The 25,107-nt window shown below is 44.2% G+C and overlaps 1 protein-coding gene across 30 annotated transcripts in view; it reads left to right on the top strand.

The window, feature by feature from the left end:
- Positions 1 to 25,107, top strand: part of LOC121572096 (receptor-type tyrosine-protein phosphatase delta-like) — a 668,511-nt gene that overhangs the window by 538,092 nt on the left and 105,312 nt on the right. For all 30 annotated transcript variants that reach the window (XM_041884003.1, XM_045221719.1, XM_045221730.1 and 27 more), the window contains 2 exons: positions 11,030 to 11,175; positions 13,434 to 13,575. In XM_041884003.1, coding sequence (XP_041739937.1) covers positions 11,030 to 11,175; positions 13,434 to 13,575 — 288 coding nt within the window. The remainder of the gene's footprint in view (positions 1 to 11,029; positions 11,176 to 13,433; positions 13,576 to 25,107) is intronic.

Consider the following 25,107-nt stretch of genomic DNA (forward strand, 5'->3'; position numbering starts at 1 on the left):
ATGGCAGGACGTGTGACTGCTCTTGATGTGATGCTGACCCACTGTGATGGGGATCCCACTTATGTCTTATGGTTGACCAGGGAAAACAGTGGGTTCTATGACAGCCTCCCACAGAATTATAGAATGATGCATCATCACCCCACCCTCAACCGCCGAGATCATGCATCATCAATCACCATCCCCCCATCCAGTTCTGTATTCCCCTTTGCAGAAGTTCTAATACAACTAATATAGTCTTCTTCCTTGTGTACTCTCTAGAGAAGTGGTTAGAGATGGATAATACACAGCACGGTACAGTATGTGCTAGTCTTCTGCAAGAGCCTGAGAAAACACAGTGTGTCTGGAATGTGTCATTTGTCACGGCTTGACAACTGGCATCCATCGGAAATGGCTTGGCACCAGTTGGCCATACATTTTTTGTCTGTTTATGTACACTGTCAAATCCCCTGGAATGATTCTCGACATAATCTATCTGTGCTCCTATGGAAGCAAATATGAGGCAGACTTTTCCTTTCTGCGGTCGGGGGAAAAGACAATTGCGTGAAAGTTCCAGTAATAATATGTGTAGTATAACCAGATTTATTAGAGTTTATTGGAGTCTTGTTTCGTTTTCGACCTTCCTTCTGCTATTCGTTTGATTTCAGTGAAAGAAATTGTGAAATATATGGATTACAATCAGAGCATTGGAGACCTACCAACATATGGTTTTTCCCCGCTCTGTGTCATATTGGAATATATAATTTGTTTACATCCCTGTTAGTGAGCATTTCTCCTTTGCCAAGATAATCCATCCACCTGACATATCAAGAAGCTGATTAAACAGCATGATCATTACACAGGTGCCCCTTGTGCTGGGGACAATAAAAGGCCACTCTAAAATGTGCAGTTTTCTCACACAACACAATGCCACAGATGTCTCAAGTTTTGAGGGAGTGTGCAATTGGCATGCTGACTGCAGGAATGTCCACCAGAGCTGTTGTCAGTAATGTTAATTACTCTACCATAAGCCGCCTCCAACGTCATTTTAGAGAATTTGGCAGTATGTCCAACGGCCTCACAACCGCAGACCACGTGTATGGCGTTGTGTGGGCGAGCGGTTTGCTGATGTCAACGCTGTGAACAGAGTGCCACATGGTGGCGGTGGGGTTATGGTATGGGCAGGCATAAGCTACGGAAAACAAACACAATTGCATTTTATCTATGGCAATTTGAATGCACAGAAATACTGTGACGAGATCCTGAGGCCCTTTATTTTTTTTAAAGGTATCTGTTACCAACAGATGCATATCTGTATGCCCAGTCATGTAAAACCCATAGATTAGGGCTGAATGAATTTATTTCAATTGACTGATTTCATCGTATGAACTGTAACTCAGTAAAATCTTTGAAATTGTTGCGTTTATGTTTTTGTTCAGTATATCTATATTTTATGGCCAACTGGTGATGTAATCATAATGTTTCCCTATGGTTAGTCATTTAGTAGATGCTCTTATCCAGAGCAATTAGGGTTAAGTGCCAAAACATATTTTTCACCTAGTCAGCTCGGGGATTTGAATCAGCTACCTTTCAGTTACTGGCCCTAGGCTAAGCTAGGCTACCTACACATGCATTTGAAACATGCATTTGCAACACTTTTTGATTGAATATGGTTATTTTAGTTTTAACTAGACAGTACATCCTACATTACCATTACACTGGCATACTAAAGTATGTGTTATCATTTCACCATTTATTTTCAAGTCCTCACTACCCTCGCGTGATAACCGTTGTCCAGTTTGTGGTTGTGGTCCATTTAATGAAATGTTCCATTGCACAGCGGATAACAGAATGAACTAATGCATTTTTGTGTTAGGATAGGCAGTGGCAGCCCACTATCAGATAATTAACTTTCACAAATACACTGTGCCGTCTACCAAGCAGAGCAAGCCTGCTGTACAGTTAGAATAACTTGACTCTGCACACTCTAATTTCCACCCATCGTCGGAAAGACAAACAAATAAAGGCACATTTCATAGTTCTTGAGTAACCAAACTTTCAAATCCCTTTTTCGTCAACGAAACCAGCACGCAATTTCGCTATTTATACACAAATGAATGAATAATGAATGAATTGGTATGAAAACGGAAAGTTTGACGGAAGCGATGTCGTCTTCCTGTTATTTTGCTGCTTCCCCATTCAACAAGCCGAGCCCAGATGTTCCGAATTCCAACAGGAGGGCTAATGTTTCCACCTCAATCGCTTTTCATGACTGATGGCCTCATGCCGACACTGGCACAATTCAATATTCATACGCCTCCTTCTGTTTGGTTTCCACCGCATAGTGAGGTTTATTTTCATGTGTGCCGTTGCCACCGCGGCAGCGATCCGGTTCCGCTTTTAGCGCCGGGTGCCATTTGAACAAAACCATTTGTTTGAGTGTGCCGTTTTTATTAAGTGACAAGCTGGATCCCCCCAACCTTACTAATGTGTCTTGTGGGACACGGCGGCAGAAGGCAGCGGTTGGTGGTAGTGTGTGTGTGTGTGTATGTCTTAATGGGTAGACACATCTGGCCAGAGGATGGTTTGTTTTGATCCTGTATTTCAAACAACCTCTGAAACTCTGAGGAATAGGCAGTGGAGCACAATAACTGTTATCGATTCAGTACAGTACCTGGGCATTGGGGTACATAATACAACTTGGAACCTTGTATTTATCCTTCAAAAACGGAGGTGTAGGAAACTTGTATTAATTCCCTCCCAGAGATATTCTACAATGACCATTTTAGCTTCAAGCCACAGTGCTGTTTCCATTAAGCTTACTAAGTGGTACTGTATCATTGAATAGATTCCATGGACACTTCCATGGACAATCTTTTCCCCTCTTCCTTCTGGAAGGTGGAGAAGGCGGAGAAAACACTCCTCTTCCCTCCCATTCTGCAGTGCTCTTCCTCACTCTCTCTCCCACATGCTGGAATATTCTCACACCTCCTCTCCACCCGCTACTTGGGATAGTGTAAATATGTGTGTGTGTTTCTGTGTGTGGAGTATCGAGGGGAGGGGAGGCACGTAGAACAGAGTACTGTAACACAGTGCAATGCCGTATGGAAGACGAGAGACCATTATGTATTCTTTCTAAAGCAGTTCTGTCTTTTGTACAAAGTGCCCCTGTCCCCAGAGGCCCAGAGCTCAGACCTCACAGAGCAGTGCCACAGAGCATGAGTAATGCAGTCTGACTAACGCTGAGAATAGTCCCATAGAATTTGTATGGGGTTGAAGGGGAGGAGGGATGTGCTGGTCGGTTATCTCTAATTGCTTTGGACTTTTACCTATCAACTCCTAAAATATAATACAGTTATTGTGTTTATAATAATGTTATTAAGTTGTCTCCTTGTATTTGTTAATTAAGTAATTTCACGTGTTATGTTTTTGTGCTCAGATCACATAAGCAGTAACTGTAGCGAGGCTTGTATTATGAACTTTATTATGTGGGACAAGCACGGGAGATATTGACAGAAGAGCGTCACAACCCCCTGAACAGTACAGTATTAAACATCCACAGTGAATATGTGTACTATTCCTTATCCAGTAATTAACAATAATTCGGGGGCATATCCCTTTTCAAGTAATCACTAATTACAATAAGAATTCCAGTTAATTTAAGGCGAGATTACCGATGAGCATGCAATGCAAATCAGTGAACATTTCTAATTAAACCTTGCTTCCTCCATCTCGCCTGGTCCTTTGTGAGTACACACTGTCGTTTCTCCACCAGCAACGAAAAGGCCTTTTTTTTATCACTAGTGTGCAGATGTTAAGCTGTTTTGTGCGGCTCAAAAGTGCTTGACAGTTAGGATTGCCATGTGAGTTGTGTTATGTTTATTTTGCCAAGGTGTGTGTGTGGCGGTGTGTGTGTGTTAGCCGCCCACTCTTTTTTTTTGTAGGAAAGGGATTCATAAAATAGGATCAACATTTTCATCATAGACACAGGTCCAAAAAGCTAATTAGTCAGAGAGAAGCTAGAGCTCATTCAAATGCTCACTCATTTACATTACTTTGCATATTGGAGTTATTCTTGACCATATAACGTGACCAGAAAAATGTCTCGACTCTAACTAGGGCCCAGTTTTTACCTATTTGTTCATGTGGTCAGGATTAACTCCTGTCTCTTAACCATATTTTGATGATCTGATATCCAAGATTCATTATCTGTTGTATGAATACTGAAGTTTTTACCAGTTCCTTAGCAGTAAGAAAAAGTGATTCCTGCCACGATCAAACACCACCACCCTCTTGCCGCCATTACACCGCTTCCCCTACTCTTTCTCCCTGGCCAATCCTTTGACGGCGACAGCTTCCATTTTGTTCGACTGGGCGAGGGTACGATCATTCATCAATATTTCCGAACTGATACGGCGTTGCTTAAAGACATCAAACGAGGTTAATGGCGTCTTTAAACGCTTCCTTTCTTCCCCTGTACGTCAAACAGGAGCGGGTATTTGTCAGACTGCCCCCCAAAGTGATAGGATTAATTATAGCCCTTCCCTTTCCGCAACCCTTTTCCCTCCGCCCTTCACACCCACCAAGTGAAAGATTCGGAAATGGGCCCTTTCATGCAAATGAAATTGAAAATGTCACTCAGTATAATTGTTGCAACTGAGCGGTCCTGGACCGGATGTCTACTGTGGAAAAGAGGTCTGAACAGGCCCTTTTCGACCTCTCGATTCATACTCTTAAATGGTCTGGCAGTTAGAACACTACCCGTGGCGAAGGCTCAATAGCTTGAAATGTTTTTGCCATTGTGAACGGAGTCTAAGCTCTGCTCTCAGATCATTTTGAGGAGAATGTTTCGGGGGTATGTTTGGCTGGACGCTAAGCCAATGTCAAAAAACTGGTCATGAATGTAAACTTTTAGAATAACTTATTCAGGCTTATTCTCCCTGAGGAGAATTTGGCATAAAACATCATAATTTCTTCCTTTCCACAAAGCTTTGAAAATGCATGTGGTCACAAAGGTATGATATACTTTTTTCCAAATCAAATCAGTTTAAAACCAGACTGACCTCTGAATGATTACTGTAATTTTGCCAAAACAGTGGCCATATTCTGTGACGGGTGCTCTCAATGTGCATTTGCCCTGTTGCATCACGCCTCCGCAACTTCTCTAGAAAAGGTAGTTAAAAGGCAGTCCCAAATCACACAGCCCTAATCAAATAATTAGGCAAAATAATGGGGACTCCAAGCTCTCACACACACTGGGCTTTCTGTTGTGCTAATATGAATTGAGAAAGCAATGTGTGCTTTTCGTAGCTAGCCACAGTAACAAGCTCTGTACAGCAGCTGTCTCTACAGCAACAGCAGACATATTTTATAGGTTAATCTCCCATAATGCTCAGAGATGGATCCCAACTGATCCCAACTTTTGAGTCAGCCATGACCTCATTGGCAGATCAGACTATTACTTAAAATGAGCTAGCTGGGGGGAGTGGCTAGAATGAATATGACCACATTTTCCTCATGAGGTCAGGTGGAAACCTTTTTAGATTAGAATAAAACCTTTACTATCCAAGATTTGCCATTCGTCTGACTCCCATTAGACATTAAGGTAATCACATAAAAAAACATCACATTTAGCAGTATGAGCAATAAAGTGTGCAGCCTACAGAGGAGGCTGGGAAGATCCTGCTATAGCCCAACGGCTATGTTAAAAAGTACTTAACCCACCTTCCCCCTTTTAAGATCCAGCAATAAAAACCCACTGCCAGTCGTGAAAGTCTCTCTGCTACACATGTCCCCGGACACGGTGTTCTTAAGAGCGGCAATGGCTTTTCAGTCACCAAATTATTAATGCTGTGTCTACCCAGGTTAAATTGAGTGGGATCCTTTGAAGCGTGGCTTCTTTTTCATTAAACTTAGTGAATACGGACAAGGTTATATAATGGCCCGCTGGAGAGTGGAACAGCGCTAGCGCAGGCACAACATCACTAACCTTTTAGCTTGCACCGGGCATTACATTTTTCATTTGTTTGCAGGCGACAGCTTAGCAGCGGATTAGCAGAGCTAGCCTCTGTATTAATGTAGGTAGATTCAAGGCAAGCACAGCGAAGAAGCTATTGAGGCACCTATCCAAAGTGATGACCAGGCATGATGGGTAATTGTAAGTGTTTTTATTTTTTTTGCCGTCATCCTCTCCTAAAATATTCTGACCATAGACAAGCACAAAATGTTGTTCTTTTAAAACTCAAAAGCAATTTCTTTCCCCTTGTCATACCCATTGGCCATAGATTTTCTCAGACACCCAAATGGCATTACTACAAGATTTCTTGACAGGACAATATTTGATGTCACACACTTGTCTTGCTAAACGGCGACTTCAATGTAAATAGTGTAATTTTACATTTGTCCCTACTAAGTCAGGCAGGGAGACGAAAAAACAAATATGGTGGTACAAAGCTCTTTATTTTGTGTTGGCCAGAACACGGAGGACCTGACTGGAGAAGATGCAGCGCTGTCTCCCTTAGGTTTCTGTCACGCCCCCTCTGCATTTAAATCTAACTTTAGACAACAGCCAGTAGCAGTGGCATCATCGTCTGCCTCTCTCCTGAGCTCTCCCTTTTCATTCGCTGAGCATAACAACAGATCATAATATGTTTAAAAAGTGACAGGAGTAGTTAGAAGGCACTGGGTCTGACACTGAGTCAGATATTTTCTGCTCCTCCCTAATCCCCAATGGAAAGGTTAGGGTAATCTGATCTTAGATCTGTGGTGAGGGACAACATCTGGGGGTTTGATTATGATATCTGCCACCCTTGTCTCTGAAAACACAATTTCCTCAGTGTCACACCACAATCATTCCCCATGGTGAGATGACTTTTCCCCTCCCTCTAACCGCCATCCTGAGTCCCTGTACATGTCATCATGGTCCATCACAGCCCACGCAGGGAGAGGCGTAGAGCCGTAATAGATGGCCCTCCGAGCAAACAGCCCAACAGCATATCAATTACCCATCATGCCCTGCTCAGCCAGACGCCACGATGCAACCACTCCCCAGCCCAGCAGATGATAAGATAACGGGCAAACGCAGATATAATGGCACTTTTTCTGTTGCTTACAAATTGTGTGCTGTGGACCCGGCAGCACACCTATCGGATCCTGTCTGATGTGTGTGTGTGCTGATTTCCCAGTCACAACTGTCAATGGAGGCCCAGCTGCCAGCCTGTTGATGTGCTCTTTTCATTACAGGCAACACGTCTTATGTCATTTCTTTATAAACCCTTCAGGTTAATTTGTTCAGTACTGCTGACGATTATACACACACACACAGATGACATGACTCAGCCTCTCCTGGTATTATTACAGCTGTGTGGCCCCTAATGGTCCACTAAAGTGATTGAAAAAGGCAAACAGTTGTTGGGCACAGGGACAGATGGAGTCACACCTCATACTCCATCTCGCCTCTCAGGCTGAGCTGGGATGTCTCACACTGCCTAGCCTCTTAGAAAAAAGGGTTACAAAAGGGTTCTTCGGCTGTCCCCAAAGGAGAGAACCCTTTTTGGTTCCAGGTAAAACTATTTTTGGTTCTAGGTAGAACTATTTTGGGTCCCAAAACGGTTCTACTTGGAACGTAAGGGTTCATTTGAATCCTGTTATGGTATCAAGACCACTTCTGAGAGCAGATTACCTCAGTGTGTAATCCCTCGCATGTGTTGTGTGTCCATGAGGCCATATGTGTACAATAAATTAATTCCTTGTAAAAGAGAGGATTGCAATTATTTGAAAAGATCAACAATGAATCAAGCGATTCATTTCGTGGAATTAGATGCTTAATCAAACAATGGCCCCAAATAACGTGGGTACGAGGTGCTGATTCTGAGCAACATAAAAAAATAAGGATTCATTTCCACACTGTTCCCATCTCCTATTCTCACTCTCTCCTCCCCTTTACATTTCTGACCCTCATTGCCTTTACACTTGACTATTTGTGCTGAATCGTGAGCACCAATTAGGGCTTGGAGAACCCTCACATGGCCAATCAGAGCCTTGCCAGTGCCCTTATCAAGTGCATGTCTCATTTGCGCCGGATGCAAGCCTGATGCCAAGTGGGTGGTTTTCCAGGGATTATCAATGTGAAGTAGCGAGATGCTCTCCACACATGTGAGGTCATGGCTGTTATGTGGGATAGTTATCCAAAAGTTAGGTGATTCTATAAGAGGGGGTTATAAAATCCTCCTCCAACCCCTCTTCCTGGAGAGTCTGTCTTTGAAGCCTATTTGTGATCTAGCACACCTGATTCTACTACTTGATTCGCATGAGTACCTTGATTAGCTCAATCAGGTGTGTTGGAGCAGGGCTGGAACAAAAGCCTGCATTCCCAGAAGCTCTTCGGAAGGAGGTTTGGCCACCCCTGTTCTGGAAGATTCTTAGGTGGAAAGCTGGTTATAGCTCTTCTATTTAGCGAGGCGAGCTCAGTCCAATGTCAGTGTTAGCGTTAGCATGCCAGCTGCAAAGAGCCATGTTGAGCATCAATCATCGCCTGACTTCTGTTTCTCTGTAATGTTTTGGGAAATGGTGGCCTCGCTCATTAGAGACAAAATGGGGGGGCAGGGGCCAGGAGATGTACTCTATCTACACAGCAGATAACATGGGACATGGACTCATCTTAAAATGTGAATATTTTGAGTTCTGAAAACATCTGACAAACCTTGATTTGGGAGTGAACTATCACTTTAAGACAGTAGCTGGGGATAAGGCATATTCCTTTGTTCAAAAGAGAAATAAATAGTTAATAACTTAACAACAAGGATGGGTGGTGGAAACAAATATCACATTTCCTTGTCTCACAGTGCCACATGGCACAAAGCGACTTATTTGCCCATTTGTTAATTAGCATAACACTAGCAGCTTGCAACTGCCGTAAACTGATTCCTTTGTCTAACTTTTTAAAAGGAATGGTAGAGCGTGATAATGTAGAGTGTGAGAGCATTGCTGGAAATGCATATAAAAACCATATGTGTTTCCATGTAGCTCCAACCTTATTTCCAGTGTATTAGTGCAGCAAACTGCTTAGTGTTAAGTGCTTCATTTTTCATACTTGTATGGGATCCATGTTATGTATAATTCATGTGTGGATGGGCCTGCCTCTGGAGGTACCTTAGATAAATATTTAAACACCAAAGTACCCACTACAATGTGGTACTCTCTGGCACTCCGGCACTCCCTCCTATTCACTACACAGTGCAGAACTTCACACACAAGCATAGAGCATGGTGGCCTCGCTCATTAGAGACAAAATGGAGGGGTCCCTTAAAGCAGCATACACATTATGCATTGCGTGATATGAAACAGCTTGTCTATATAGATGTGGCTAGAAGCGCTGAATGAAATATATCTATATAATATGACCAGCTCACTGTAATGTTCAGGATACCAGTGACTCATGTTGATACACAACAAGAGAGGGAAAAGGTTACTGTGCCATTCTGTAGAGTGGGGCTTCGATTCACCTGGCTGCTAGCTTAGCCTACTTCCCCTTTAGCGACTGTTTTTCTTGCTAATGATTGCTAAATGACATCAAATCAAATTGTATTCGTCACATGCTTCGTAAACAAAATGTGTGGACTAACAGTGAAATACTTACGGGCCCATCCCAACAATGCAGAGAGAAAGAAAACAGAGAAATAATAGAAAAGTAAAACACGTAATAATAAAAGTAATAATCGATACACAATGAGTAAAGATAACTTGGCTATATACACAAGGTATCAGTACCGAGTCGATGTGCAGCGGTACGAGGTAATTGAGGTAGATATGTACATATAACTAGGAATAAAGTGACAGTCACCAGTAATATTGTGCAACTGTGTGAAGCCTCAGCAAAATAGCGTAACAACAAATCCATACCTTAATGTCTGATTCCCAATAATAAACTCAAAGTATCTTTAATAGGATTTTGATTGGGTAGGTTGGTTGTCTTTCTGATGGTAGCATCAGGCTAGGTGGTAGTTGACAGCTTTTGTTATTGTGGTTAGCTTTGAATCAGTCCGGCTAGGAGCTTGCCAGCTGTGCAGGCCTTTATTAACACATCTCAGACTTGAAGGAATTGTGTGTATTTATTGTGGAAACATGTAGCTTGAACCTTATCCTCGTCCTGTTTTTACTTCCTGCCTCGTATACATTGTGGACGTTGACAAAGAAAATAATTTCTGCTGTCATAGTGTTTCAAATGAAACCAGACATTTTTCTGTCAGTCAATGTAAACATTTGCATGGCAAGGGTTGGCCTTGACTGGCTTGCTTGACTGTACATGCTAGGTACAATGAGCACAGCTTGTGGTTTACTCAATGTCAACCTTCACCTTCGAAAAGGGTCAACCTCCAACGAGATTGGAGTATGATAGTCAGCAGGAAGATGATGGAATTAGCATTTCTACCATAACAGGATATGATAAACAGCTGCTGTTTGACTTGTACACTCACTGGGTGTTCTAAAGTGGATTATTTTTCAGTTGGTATTTTCAACATGAATTTCCATTGAAGTATGCTCATGAAATGAATGAATACATCCAACAGTGTATTTTCAGTCCATAGGCATACACACTGTTTAAATGTCTATTTGTCACTAAACGTTTGCCTCTAATCTTTTATTCATCCATTTTATATATGTAGTCCCTATACTGTATTGATTCCTCCACTTTATATATGTAGTCCCTATACTGTATTGCACTCTAAATCGATGACTTGATTTACAACACTAGAGTTTATTTACTACAAGGATTATATCTGTATTCCTACTTCTCTTGATTACATCCTTATTCAAGTATCTGATCTTATGTTTCCACTCACATTGAGAAAGCAAAGCAGGCTCCAAACAGAGTCTGGCTTGACCTCCAAAGACAATCCTCTTAGTGATACCGTGCAAGTGCTGAAATCTGCAACTGTGTGACCTTCTGGTGTGGGCACGTTGATAAGGGAGAGAAATCCCTTGCTCTCTCCAACACTTAGCACCTTCACTAACTCTTTATGTCCTCTCTCGCTCTCCCTCCCTCACTTTCCAGCACCACCAAAGTTTTTAAGAACCCCCAATGACCAAACGGGCGTGCAAGGAGGTGTGGCATCCTTCATCTGCCAAGCAACGGGAGACCCACGCCCCAAGATCGTTTGGAACAAGAAGGGGAAGAAAGTCAGCAACCAGAGATTTGAGGTATTAGGTCTATTGTTCTGATGTAAAATGCTCGACAAAAATGGGAATGCTCAACAGTGCTTTTGGTCCTCCCCCAAACCCCTAACACATAATCCATCCCCCCGCTCACCCAAACTGCCTTTGCCACCACGCATTAGCAGGCTCTAATAATCACGCAGCCATCTAACATGCATGAGTTATAATGAGCAAGTACACAGAGATCTGGTGACAGATTTGTAATTAAAGAAAGAAAGGATGAAAGATGGAGAGAGAAAGAAAGAAAAGGGGGAAGAAATGGTGTGCCCCAGATACCTATATTAACATCATGCTGCATTTGGCTGCCTTATGCAAAACGAGAGCAGTGTAGCTCTGTGGTTCAAAGCTCTTTTGCTTCGTGGCATCTTTATCTAAATGCATGTCCCCCTCCCTGCTTGGTTTCGCTGCAAGCTTTGATTTGTCCTTCTCTTTAATCGCCATGACAAATAACACATCAGCTCCGAACAGTGATAAGATTTCTATTAATTTCTGTGTCATTCCCTTTCGGAGTGTATCATGGTCCCCCCCCTATTCTTGCCATACTACTACTCAGCAGTAGTGGCTTATCTGGGTTTGGAGAACCTTCTCGCCTCTTTGGCGTCTCATACGCCGGGCAGAAATCGAATCTTATCAGAGTGCATCGCATTTGCGCCGCTCCACGTGCTGAATGCTAACGCACTAGCTTGCTAACTCTCCTTTCGCCGCTGCAAACCTCGCTTGCTTGCAACCACCCTCATTCCCCCACTCACGTGCCGCCGCCTCCTCATCCCTAACAAAGCCCATTTCCTTTTACAGAAACACTGAGACTTTCTCAATCCCATTTTCTTTCTCTTTGAGTTTGAAATTGGGAAGGGAGCACTTTTACTTACCATCATCACATGCTCTTGCAATGATTGCCCAAATGTGCCCTAGTCGCTTGGCCACTGAACCGTCAAGGTGTTTTGTTAAACTAACACGTGAAATGATATGCTCTGAACTGTACCAATGAGTATCGAGGCCGGCCTCTGTACGTGTGTCTGGGTGTGTGCTTGTGTGTCTGTCTGCGTGTGTGAGGTTCTTACCAGTCCATTTTTGTATTTACACCTACCTAAGAATTCTTAAAAATGAGTTATGATACAGGGCTTTCTAAAAACAGTGAGTATACAGCATGCAACGATAGCTGTAAAAGCTACAAAACACCTGTTTGTGAACATTTTATGTGTCGTCCGTCCAAAACAATCGGTCATGTCTTTTTGTACAACTATCACGTCATGGTGATAACAATTGTTCGTTACTGTTTATCGAACCACATTTAATTGTTTGTTAATGTTCTGTCCCGTTTGATATATTTCAATGTGATGCATTTTTGGGAGAAATAGTGTGTTAACTTTAAGAGTGGGGCGAACCAAAATTTACATAGAATATAAAACAGACATAAAAGTTAAAGTAATTATTTCCGACTGGCCAGTAGATACTTTCCCATTCTTAAAGTTAGTTGTCCACTTTGGTTATCTTTCCAATAATTAGTACACAAGATAAACTCATATTTCGGATCGAAAGTTGATGTCGGAGAGCTGTGAGCCATCTTTTAATTGATATTATGTTTAATCTTCCATTACATCACTATATAATAATAAGCTCTCTGAACACAGCTTCTCTGGTAATAACTATACCAGTGGGTAGCCAATCATAAACACGAACAACAGTCTAAGGGCATAACTAGCCATGAAAAACATTGATCAATAGTGACAATGATAACATTATTATCTACATGCTATAGACATGGGATCTTTTCCTCGTAAACTCACAATGCGATACACACGTGGGTTCTGTATCAATTACTTAAAAGTCCATCCTCTCCTTGTCTCCTCCCCTTCACCTGCACTTAACTGAAAATACATGCTTCAGGCTGACTTTCACCTGGTCAGTTGTTTCAAGTCAGAGCAATAAAGGAGAGAAGGTGAGTGGTGGATGGACTTTTTAGACAATTGAGAAAGAGCACATATACTCCCAAACACTCACCCAAATAATGTGCTTATATTAGGAGCTGATATTAGGATATAATATTAGTGTATTCTATCCATAGCAGCTTTCATAGTTTTCTAACGTGTGTTAGAAAACAGTGTGTTTGGCACCATCAGTGTTGTAGGCCAAATGTGTTTATACTCTACTGCAGGAGTGGTTGGAATTGCTCTGCGCAAGCTTCCGTCACCGATTGGGAACAAAAAAACTCCTTTAACATATCTTGTTTCTCGCACCTGCAGGTGATTGAGTTCGATGACGGCTCTGGCTCGGTGTTGAGAATTCAGCCCTTGCGTACGCCCCGAGACGAAGCCATATACGAGTGCGTCGCCTCCAACACTGTTGGAGAGCTGAGTGCAACTACGAGACTCACTGTTTTACGTGGTAGGTGCTCCTTTCTCCGCGACCGAAATGCTAACTCTTGTTCCTTTAACTCTCAGTTTCTTCAACTAACCAGGTAAGCTAGACTTTCTTTGTTTCTATGTCTGTGCCGTCTTCTTTCTTTTCCCTTTGAACACATATAGTTGAATATCAGGTTTTGGTTCCACTCATGTCGAATGTACTGACTTAATTAGAGTTACTCCATTAGAAACTTAGCCTAAATAAGTTGGATTTTCTAAATCAATTAACACGTTTTCATACATTTTCCTGACACGATAATTAAGATGCTGGTTGAGTTATGCAGCGTAGTTTCTATTTCTTGCTCTTGGTGTTCTAATGGAAAGTTGAGAGATATTCAAATCACATTTCATTTGGCTTATCTGCTTCTGCTTTAATATTTACTTAACTGGAGAGAAAGGAATGGCTCTTTGAATCAGGTTTAAAACTGATAAAACCACAGAAATGGCTCAAATTTAAGTAGCTCATTCCATCATATAGGTCATGAATTATCATGTTTTACCTCCTCTTGTAATTTAACTGTATAACTAAATGAGTGTCCTATATTTGGTTGTAACTTTGTAATACTTGCAGTTGCTTGAAATATATGCACTGTCATAGGAAGTGCAAATTCACAATAGTTTACTTTGAATACAAAAATTGGTCGCATATCTGAAGTTAATTGCTGGCACCACAATCATAATCACTAGCACATACTGTACATATAAAAAGCAAATGCTTATCTTGATTCCACACAACATCCTATTGAAACGCTAAAGCACACTGTCCCGGGACTCAAAAAGACAGTGTGGTTTTAGACCTATCTCTCTAAAGCAGACTTATTATGTTCTGAATGGAGAAAATGGCTCTAACATGCCTTGGCGCTCTGAATGAGGTGTGCTCCATTATCCCCCACAATTACACAGCATGGAAAATGAGTTCCTATTGAGTGGGGAGCTCCCCAGCTAAAGGAAAGAGCTGGCTCGGCGACTCTCTGAAGCGCCTTGTCATCTCTTCCTTATCTCCAATGCCGAGGCGAACACAAGGCCCCTGGCACGGTCCCCGGGGGCCCACTGAAAGGGGAAGATGGCAGATTCTCATGCAGTCTCTCACCATGTTTACACTATGGTGTGTGTGTGTGTTTATGAATTTGTGTGGAAACACACAATAACATGCAGGCACATACTGTATACACACACACACACATACTCACACACTTACACTGAGACAGGCGAGGGAAATTAGTGTCACTGCATCTGCTTCACAGAACCTATGCCTCTCAGCTCCACAGCTAAGGCATTACATTTTAGTCATTTAGCAGACACTTTTTTTTTTGCATTAGCATGTAAAGTGCCTTCAGAAAATATTCACACTTGTTGACTTTCTCCACATTTTGTTGTGATTGTGGATTAAATTGTGATTTTGTGTTACTGGCCTACACACAATACCCCATAATGTCTAAGTGGAATTATGGATGGTGTATCAGTCACTACAGAAATACAGGCGTCCTTCCTAAATCAGTTGCTGGAGAGGAAGGAAACCACTCAGGGATTTCACCTTGAGGCCAATGGTGGTTTTAAAACAGTTACAGAGTTTAATGGCTATGATAGGAAAAAACTGAGGATGGATCAACAACATTGTAGTTACTCCACAATACTAACCTAAATGACAGTTGGAAAAGAAGGAAGCCTGTACAGATAAAAAAATATTCTAAAACATGCATCCTGTTTGCAATAAGGCACTAAAGTAAAATTGCAAAAAATGTGGCAAAGAAATTAAATCCAACACAACACATCACTGAGTACCCCTCTTCATATTTTCAAGCATGGTGTTGGCTGCATCATGTTATGGGTATGCTTGTCATCGGCAAGGACTAGGGAGTGGGAGACAAATTCACCTTTCAGCAGGACAATAACCTAAAACACAAGGCCAAATATACACTGGAGTTGCTTCCAAGACGCCATTGAATGAATATTCATTCCATTTCACTTTGTCCCTGTAGTGGGTGATTTTGGACAGAGTCAAGCGCAGGAGGGTAAATCACAGAATATATGGTTTATTCAGGAACACAGTGGTACGCAGCAATGCATAAAACACTCCAGTGCGATAAATACGGCGCACTGGAGAAAAACAAGGCATACGGGTGAATATCCCGGCCATACAAAATACAAAGTAGCTCCACCGAACTAGAGTCACCTCTACAATACCTAATCACACACAAAGACAGGGGGGCATAGGGAACACTTATACAGGTGATGGGATATGAACCAGGTGTGTGTAATAAACAAGACAAAACAAATGGAATAATGAGATGAGGAGCGGCAGTGGCTAGAAGGCCGGTGACGACGAACGCCGAAGCCTGCCCGAACAAGGAGAGGAGGCAGCTTTGGAGGAAGTCGTGACAATACCCCCTCCCCTTGAAGCGCAGCTCCAGCAGTGCGCCGACACCTGCCTCGGGGACTACCAGGAGGACGCGGAGCAGGGCGAGCCGGGGGACGACGGTGGACATCCCGCAACAGGGTGGGATCGAGGATATCCCTCACCCAGACCCAGCACCGTACCCCTCCCACTCCACGAGGTACTGAAGGCCCCCCACCCGATGCCTCTAATCCAGGATGGAACGGACAGAGTACGCCGGGGCCCCCTCGAGTGGGCGGAGGGACCTCCCGCACCTCAGACTCCTGGAGTGGACCAGCCACCACCGGCCTGAGGAGAGTCACATGAAACGAGGGGTTAATACGGTAATCAGGAGGGAGTAGTAACCTATAAGTAACCTTGTTTATTCTCCTTAGGACTTAGATCGGCCCCACAAACCACGGGCTCAGCTTCCGGCAGGGCAGGCGGAGGGGCAGATTCTGGGTCGAGAACCAGACTCGATCACCCGGTACAAAGACCGAGGCCTCACTACGGTGGTGGTCAGCATTGACTTTCTGGCAACACACGGCGCACTGGAGGTGGACGTGGGCAGCGTTCCACGTCTCCTCCTCGCGCCGAAACCAGTCGTCCTCTGCAGGAGCTTCGGTCTGGCTCTGATGCCACGGTGACAGAACCGGCTGATACCCTAAGACACATTGAAAGGGAGTTAGGTTAGTGGAGGAGCGGCGGAGAGAGTTCTGGGCATATTCGGCCCATGGCAAGAACAACGACCACTCCCCCGGCCGGTCCTGACAGTAGAACCGCAGGAACCTATCCACATCCTGATTCACCTGTTCCACCTGCCCATTAGACTTGGGGTGAAACCCAGAGGTCAGGCTGACCGAGACCCCCAGACGTTCCATGAACGCCTTCCAGACCCTGGACGTAAACTGGGGACCCCGGTCAGACACGATGTCCTCTGGCACCCCGTAGTAGAAGACGTGCATAAACAGAGCCTCTGCAGTTTGCAGAGCCATGGGGAGACCGGGCAGAGGAAGGAGGTGGCAGGCTTTAGAAAAGCGGTCCACAATAACCAGGATGGTGGTGTTACCCTGAGGGAGGGGAAGATTGGTTAGGAAGTCAGTAGACAAGTGGGACCATGGCCATTGTGGAACTGGTAAGGGATGTAACTTACCCACTGGGAGGTGCCTAGGTGCCTTACTCTGGGCGCACACTGAGAAGGAGGAGACATACACCCTCACGTCCTTAGCCAAAGTAGGCCACCAGTACTTCCCGGTCAGACAGCGTGCTGTACAACCGATACCTGGATGACCAGAGGAGGGAGACGTGTGTGCCCAATAGATAAGACGGTCATGGACAAGAGACGGCACGTACCGCAGGCCAGCTGGGCACTGAGGTGGAGATGGCTCTGTGCATAGCGCCCACTCTATGTCCCTGTCCACCGCCCACACTACCGTCGCCACAATGCGGGATGCCGGGAGTATGGGGGTGTTGTCTATGGGCCTCTCCTCTGTGTCGTACAGCCGTGACAGCATGTCTGCCTTCACGTTCTTAGTACCTGGTATGTATGACAACATGAAATCAAACCGGATGAAGAACAAGGCCCACCTGGCCTGGCGAGGGTTCATCCTCATTGCCCGGATGTACTCCAGGTTACGGTGGTCAGTCCAGACAAGGAAAGGGTGTTTCGCCCCCTCGAGCCAGTATCTCCACGCGGTCAGGGCTCTGACCACAGCCAACAGCTCCCGATCACCAACGTCGTAGTTCTGCTCCGCCGGGCTGAGCTTCTTCGAGAAGAAGGCACAGAGGGGCAGAGCTTGGGTGGCATGCCCTAGCGTTGGGATAAGACAGCGCCTACCCCTACCTCGGATGCAACCACCTCCACTACAAATGGCAATGATGGATCGGGATGGTCCAGTACCTGGGCTGAGGAGAACAGAACCTTCAGGTTACTGAAAGCCCTGTCAGCCTCAGTAGACCAGTGGAGCCGGGACAGCCCACCCTTCAACAGAGAGGTGATGGGAGCTGCGACCTTGCCAAAGCCCTGGATAAATCCCTGATAGTAATTGGCAAAGCCAATGAAGCGCTGCACCTCCTTCACCATGGTTGAGGTCGGCCAATTCCACACGGCGGAAATGTGGTGTCCCTCCATCTCCACACCTGAGGTGGTGATGTGGTATCCGAGGAAGGAGACGGACTGTTGGAAGAACAGACACTTTTCTGCCTTGGCATATAGGTCATTCTTCAACAGTCGGCCCAGCACTTTGCGAACCAGGGACACATGCTCGGCGCGCGTAGCGGAATACACCAGAATGTCATCGATGTAGACCACCACACCACGATCCAGCATGTCCCGAAACACCTCGTTCACAAAGGACTGGAAGACTGATGGAGCATTCATCAACCCGTACGGTATCACCAGGTATTCATAATGCCCCGTGGTTGTACTGAATGCTGTCTTTCACTCGTCCCCTTCCCGAACACGCACCAGTTTGTACGCAGTCCGGAGATCTAATTTCTTGAAGAAGCGCACCCCATGCATTGATTCGATAACAGAGGAGATGAGGGGTAGAGGGTAGCTATAGCGAATGGTGGTTTGATTAAGTGCCCAGTAATCAATGCAAGGGCGCAGACCTCCGTCTTTCTTCTTCACGAAAAGAAACTTGGAGGCGGGCGAAGTGGAGGGACGTATAAACCCCTGGCACAAGGACTCGGAGACGTATGTCTCCATAACCTCAGTTTCAGCCTGCAACAGGGGATATAAATGACTCCTGGGAGGCACAGCGTCTACCCGGAGGTTTATCGCGCAATCCCCCACCCGATGGGGTGGTAATTTGGTCGTCTGCGTTTTGGAGAACGCTTGCGCCAAATCGAGGTATTCGGGGGAATGCGCAAGGTGGAGGTAGTGTCTGGACTTTCCACCGTGGTTGCACCAACGGAAACAGCTAGACACCTACCCTGACACTCTCGCAACCACCCCATGAGAATACTCTGTGGCCATGAAAAGGTGGGGTCGTGTAGTGCGAGCCAGGGAAGACCGAACACAACAGGGAAATCAGGGGACTCAATAATATAGAAGGTGACTTGCTCCCTATGGGTCTCCTGCATGATCATTGTGACTGGTGCTGTAACTTCCCTAACAAAACCTGACCCTAATGGTCGACTGTCAAGTGCTTTGCTGGGTAATGGAATGGGTAGGATAACCAATGTAATACAGAGACTATTAGCTAAAGTTCTGTCCATAAAGTTCCCAGCTGTGCCTGAATCGACCAGCGCCTTGCACTGGGGAAAAACCGTCTAATCAGGGAAGTTGACGTGTATGGTGCAGTGCACAGCAGAGGGCTCTGAACGAGTGTGGGTTTGCGCTACCTGGGGTGACGCAAGAGTGCCCTGCCTGCCGCCTCCAGACCCGGAAGAACCCTGACGACAGCGTGCAGCAGAATGTCCTCTCCTGCCACAAGAGTGATACTGGAGCTGTCGTCCTCCGTTCTCCCGGATCGCTGCACCACCAAGCTCCATCGTAACGGAATCTGTGGTTGAAGGGGGGTGAAACGGGCAGGCCACTTCCAGAACGTCCTCTTGACTAGCAGGTTGTCCAACCGGATGGCCATGTCCACCAGCTGGTCGAAAACGTGGTATCCCGGCAGGCTAGCTCCCTTCGGACGTCCTCTCACAAGGCTGCCCTGGAAGTGGTCAATGAGGACCCGCTCATTCCACCCGGACCCAGCCACTAGATTTAAAAACTCCAGGGAAAAGTTCTGCGTGGTCCTCGTCCCCTGCCTCTCTTCGAAGACTGCCCGGAAGAGGCGAGCGAACGCCCCGTAGTTGTCCAACGTGTTTCCTCCTTCACTCCAGACCATGTTGGCCCACTCCAGGGCTTTCCCCGAGAGGCAGGAGACTAGGGCGGACACCTTATCCCGCGTCGATGGAGCCGGGCTGATGGTCGAAAAATAGAGGAGGAATCCCTGGCAACGGGCCGTTGACCCGTCGTACTCCCTCAGTCGTGATAGGTGAATCCCTCTGGGCACTGGGGTGTGGTTGGCTGGATCCGGTCGCTCAGATGGTCCCGAAGGGTCGGGTCCTATCCTCTCCAGGCGTTGGACGACCTGGAGAACCCAATCCATCGCTTCTCCCAAGCTGGCTAGCATGCTGGAGTGCTCCCGGACCTGCTCCACAACTCCAGGCATGTTCTCCGCTCCTGCTGACTCCATGATACCCGTGTGTGATTCTGTAGTGCGTGATTTTGGATGGAGTCAGGCGCAGGAGGGTAAATCACAGAATATATTGTTTATTCAGGAACACAGCGGTACGCAGCGATGCGTAAAACACTCCGGTGCGGTAAATACGGCGCACTGGAGAAAAACAAGGCACACGGGTGAATATCCCGGCGATACAAAATACAAAGTAGCTCTACCTAGCTAGAGTAACCTCTACAATAACTAATCACACACAAAGAATCAGAATCACACTTCTGTGTTGCAATAAAGTAATGCTTTCTGGTCAAGCCAGATGAGAGCCAGATCACTCTCACTCACTCATGCATACACCAGACACACAGACATACACACACTTTCACATCCACATCCACACAAACCCTCAACAGACCTGCCAATCTCTACCTGAATGAACACATAAAAAAAAATCCAGGCTTAACACCTGCTTTTCTCTAGAACGTGTTTCTGACAGCACAACCAACCAAAGTCAAACATTGTCGAAGTTGTGTTTCAGAATGCAACTTATTTTGGAAGCCTCATGTCTTATTCATGTAGTCTACTGAGCTAGAATGCGAGTGCCCGTTGCAAGGTTGAGCTTTTACATTAGAGGGCGGGGTGGTGGGTACAGTTATAGGGCAATGTAAGGGTAGTGTACTTTTACAAGGTCACAGAACAATGCATAATACAAAAAGCCCTGTTCCAAAAATAGTCTATGTATCTCCGACATGGTTCTGTATCTCCCTTGGAGAATATGTCTGTATTTGCGCCTATTTTGTTAAGATTTATTTAGAAAATTCCTCTGCCTTGTACTTTATTTGGGGCTTGATACACCAAAAAGTCAAATCTGAGTTCAATCTGTCGGTGTAGCTAGGAACTTTGGAGATGATATCTCTAACCTTGTATTCCACTTGCCGAGACGCTACAGACGCAATAGATACATAGATACATAAACGAATCACCAGATGAAGACACTACTAATCCGGTGATACATATAAAGTGACTGTTCATTTAGTTCATTTGAGCTCCAGTGGCCTGTGCTAGGTTAGCATCTGTTTCTGGTAGCTAGCTCCAGGGGGAGATAATGGATAATTCCATAAAGAGGGAAAAGTAACATTGTTGTAATTGCCACAGCAATGAAGAGTCAGGGCTGCGAGGTGAATAATCCAGTGGCAGAGATATTAGCATTTGGGTGGGCTGCAGACTTGATGGGAAACACCATTAGTAATGAACTTCCCTGGCTTAGAGAAAGTAATTTGTGTGAAAGGCGAACCGCTAGCGTAATGATGTTTGTACCCAGAATCTACTTGTCCAATGAATGAGGGACCTAATTTGCATATTGTATTTTTTCTTCCCGCTTCTAGCTCTTCCCCTCCTCCATTTTGATGAACTCGGAGATGACTTAAGTCATATGTGATACGGGTGTTTGAATTAAGGTTTTCTGATTTGCGGTTGAAATTGGAAAAGGGTGATAAGTGGTCAGAGAAGCACAACAAATGGGGCAAGAGTCTTAGTGTAGTGTTGATGATATCCAAGTATAGTGTTGGATTTTAACATTTTGTGTTTTTTGTCCGATTTTACGACAGGTGTTCTGGTACTGTAGGACATGTTTCATATTCCCCCAGGACACACAGAGCACGATAAGACATTGATTCCCAAATAAGAAAATGATTGCACCAGCCATTATGTCAGCCAAGTGTCCATACACTTTAGATAGATAGAGAACCATCAGTTTGTCATTCTAACTACTAATCTATATCTACAGTATAGTACATGTCAACCGGAGCATTTAGTCATAGATTTTCAATAGTGAGCAGGTAAATTAAAATAATTGCCTTTCAATGTAGACACCCAAACACAAGCACAGACCTCATGTTACTTCAGCAGCACAATCATATGCTATTATCACGTGCTATGGCTATGTTCATTTTCTTCACTGCATGATTAAGAAAGGTAATGTATCCAAATATTCCCATTATACTGTGAATCACCACTTCTCTCGCCAGTCTCACAAGCGTGCAGATGTGCTCAACTTGACAGTAAGAGTGTAAAATAGAAAGTCGCTCTACTGTGATGGAAAAAAGGCCAAAACAAAATGCATCATTTCCATTTGTAAGATGTGTCACAGGGTGCTCTCGCTCTATATTTTCAGAAGAAGTATAGACTATAACTTAGTTTACATGCTTAGCTTTCTACACCTTGCGGTTTTCAAACACTAGAGTAGAGTACAGTTTGAATAGTATAATATGGAATGAGAAAATTCCTCAGAAAACGAAGTGCATCTGCTTCTGTAAAGAAAGGAGAAAGTGAATATTATGAAGTTCCACCCACGTAAACCAATAAGAATGTCTATAAAACAGTAATTTGTGTATTGCTATGCATTTATAGGCCGTACTGGCATAAATTCACCACAGTGATAAACTTAAACCAATTTTCTCAGTCTGAAGTTCAGAGTCAGAGTAGAACCCAGACAAATGATATCCTATTCTTTCTTTTATCATTCCCTCGACTTGCAGTGCCCAGGCTATGTTTGCTCTTTGAATCCAACAAGGAACAGAATAAGTCTAGACCAATAATATTCTTAAGCACTCCCCTACCCACACAGACACATCACAATGTTTGTCCTCTTCACCATACTATTTTGCAAGGATTTTCATTTCAAATCCTAAATAACTACTTTTCTGTGTCATGTTGTAGGGTCTTATTACTAATTCTTCACATTACTTTGTTTCTCTACTCTGTACTTTCTACTCTGTAGCCTACATCCCAGGTTGCACTTAAAACAAGCACAGCCTGACAGAAAAACAAAACATTAACTGAGCGTTCAAATTGCTCGTGAAGCAAATTGCTGCCTCAGCTGTCTTGGACTGCCAGAGCAAGGCACGCAGTGTGGGCGAAGCAGGTGGCTAGTGTAAAATTGCTGTGCCTGAGATCGTTATGTTTGCGAAAGGTAATGCAGAAGGTGAACAAGGTAGCATAGTGGGCCAGGAGTGAGAACATGATTATGTTTGGTTCACCGGCAAGTTCTGTAAATGCCCCATGCTACAATACAGAACACTCAGGACACTCAATTGGGCTGCAGAATTACTTTATAAATAAATTGTGTTTTTCAACCCAGGTGAACTCCTTTTGAGGGGAGAAATATGGAATAATTATAAAGTGCCTGATACAGCGTTTTAAGTGTAACATAAGTTCTGTAACTCTATTTGTGCTTGGTCTGCTCCAGTCCGGTTTCTCAACGCATGGGTGAAAAAAGAACCCCCAGCGACCCATACTATTCTCTCAAATGTTTGGCACAGTCATATTTTCCTAAAGCAGCACAATTTCGAATTTCTTTCTGGTTCCTGAGCAGTTGAGCAACAGGTGGAGCATGGCAGTTGGTTATTTCCATGAGAACAAAAAGTAGTCATCAGGTCTAATTGAACAGACACAGATGATTTACATTTCCCCATTTTGGATTTTCATTACTCCCTCTTCTAAACTGTGTGGTCCCATGTGGCTCAGTTGGTAGAGTATGGTGCTTGGAATGCCAGGGTTGTGTGTTAAATTCCTACGGGGGACAAGTACGAAAGAAGTATGAAAATGTATGCACTCACTACTGTAAGTCGCTCTGGATAGGAGCGTCTGCTAAATGACTCAAATGTAAAAATGTAAACTCATCAGCAGATTAAGGTATTTTATCAATATTGTCCCTGTCTTCTATAAATCTGTCCAGGTAGATAGCTCTTGCAGTATGCACGTTTTTCAATCAACTGGAAGCCTCGGAATGATTGTAAAACTGTGGCGACGCTGCACGTTATTATATAAATCTCATTCGTCACCAAAAATGGAACAGATAATGACACATTTTTTATGATTGTAATTAAAAAGATTGAGTCGAATGTCCTCAAAGAAATTGATCTCTTGGCAGAAGATAATTCTCTCCTAAATTTCCCTGCTGAATTAGTCTAGGGTGGCGAATTGGTATTTGTACAGTACTGAGCGTGATTTAAGACAAAAAAAACTAGCGTGGTGTTTAGCTAGAAATGACCTGCGGCTGGCTGCTATCAAGATGGATGTGCTGCTTTATTGTCCAATAGCGAGTGAGAAAACATCTGCTGAAGCCACAAAGGAACTGGGATTGCACTGTGAAAATGATAGATAATGTGGTGGTCAGGGTGGTGGAGTATTTTCGAAATAAAAGTAAACACGACCCTCTGTAAATTAATCATTATCGATTCGGACAGATGGGGCTAGTATTTTCTGCTTGGTGCTCCTAGAAATCAGTGTCCTCTGTAATGACCTCAGGTTTTAAAATGGGAAGCACAATTAGTTGCTTAATGATTTGAAAATGCTAATTTCTTGTCACATCTCCTGGCAATAATTATTTTACTTGTTAATAGCCCCAAAAGGTTGGAGAATACAAAAATAAAATGACATCCACAAACTAATCTCCTACATGGACAGGCCAGACGAGCAAATTTCAAGGCCTAAACATTCCAATACCCAATTTTGGTGAGAGATACCTATCGCATACTGTAGGTTTCATCCCACTAATGGCACTACCGTACAAGTCAAAGGACGTGTCAGGAAATTAAGAATATAGCTGTATAATTTCAATTATCTCTATTAGTTCTGTTGCTCTATATCATGTTACAAACCTGGAGGTATGCGTGTAAGTAGCCACCTGCACACACCAGTCACAATCATTGCAATTGACAAGGGGCTGTTTGGTGGAATGTGTCGTCGTCATCGTTACCGGGGAACATTCCGTGGGCTGTGGGGACTTAAAGGTCATAAAGTGGGAGTGTATTAGCCTGAGCCAAGGAGTCAAGGGGTGCTAATGTAGGCGCTTCGCTTTGATCTCAGCCATACTCAAGTCATTTTCTAGTACATTAAATCGGGCACTTTAGGATCACTTCTAATGCATCTAATGATGCACTTGAGAAACCTCTTCAAGCCTGCCTGCAAG

This window comes from Coregonus clupeaformis, chromosome 8, assembly GCF_020615455.1.
Source record: "Coregonus clupeaformis isolate EN_2021a chromosome 8, ASM2061545v1, whole genome shotgun sequence".
NCBI classification, from domain to species: domain Eukaryota; kingdom Metazoa; phylum Chordata; class Actinopteri; order Salmoniformes; family Salmonidae; genus Coregonus; species Coregonus clupeaformis.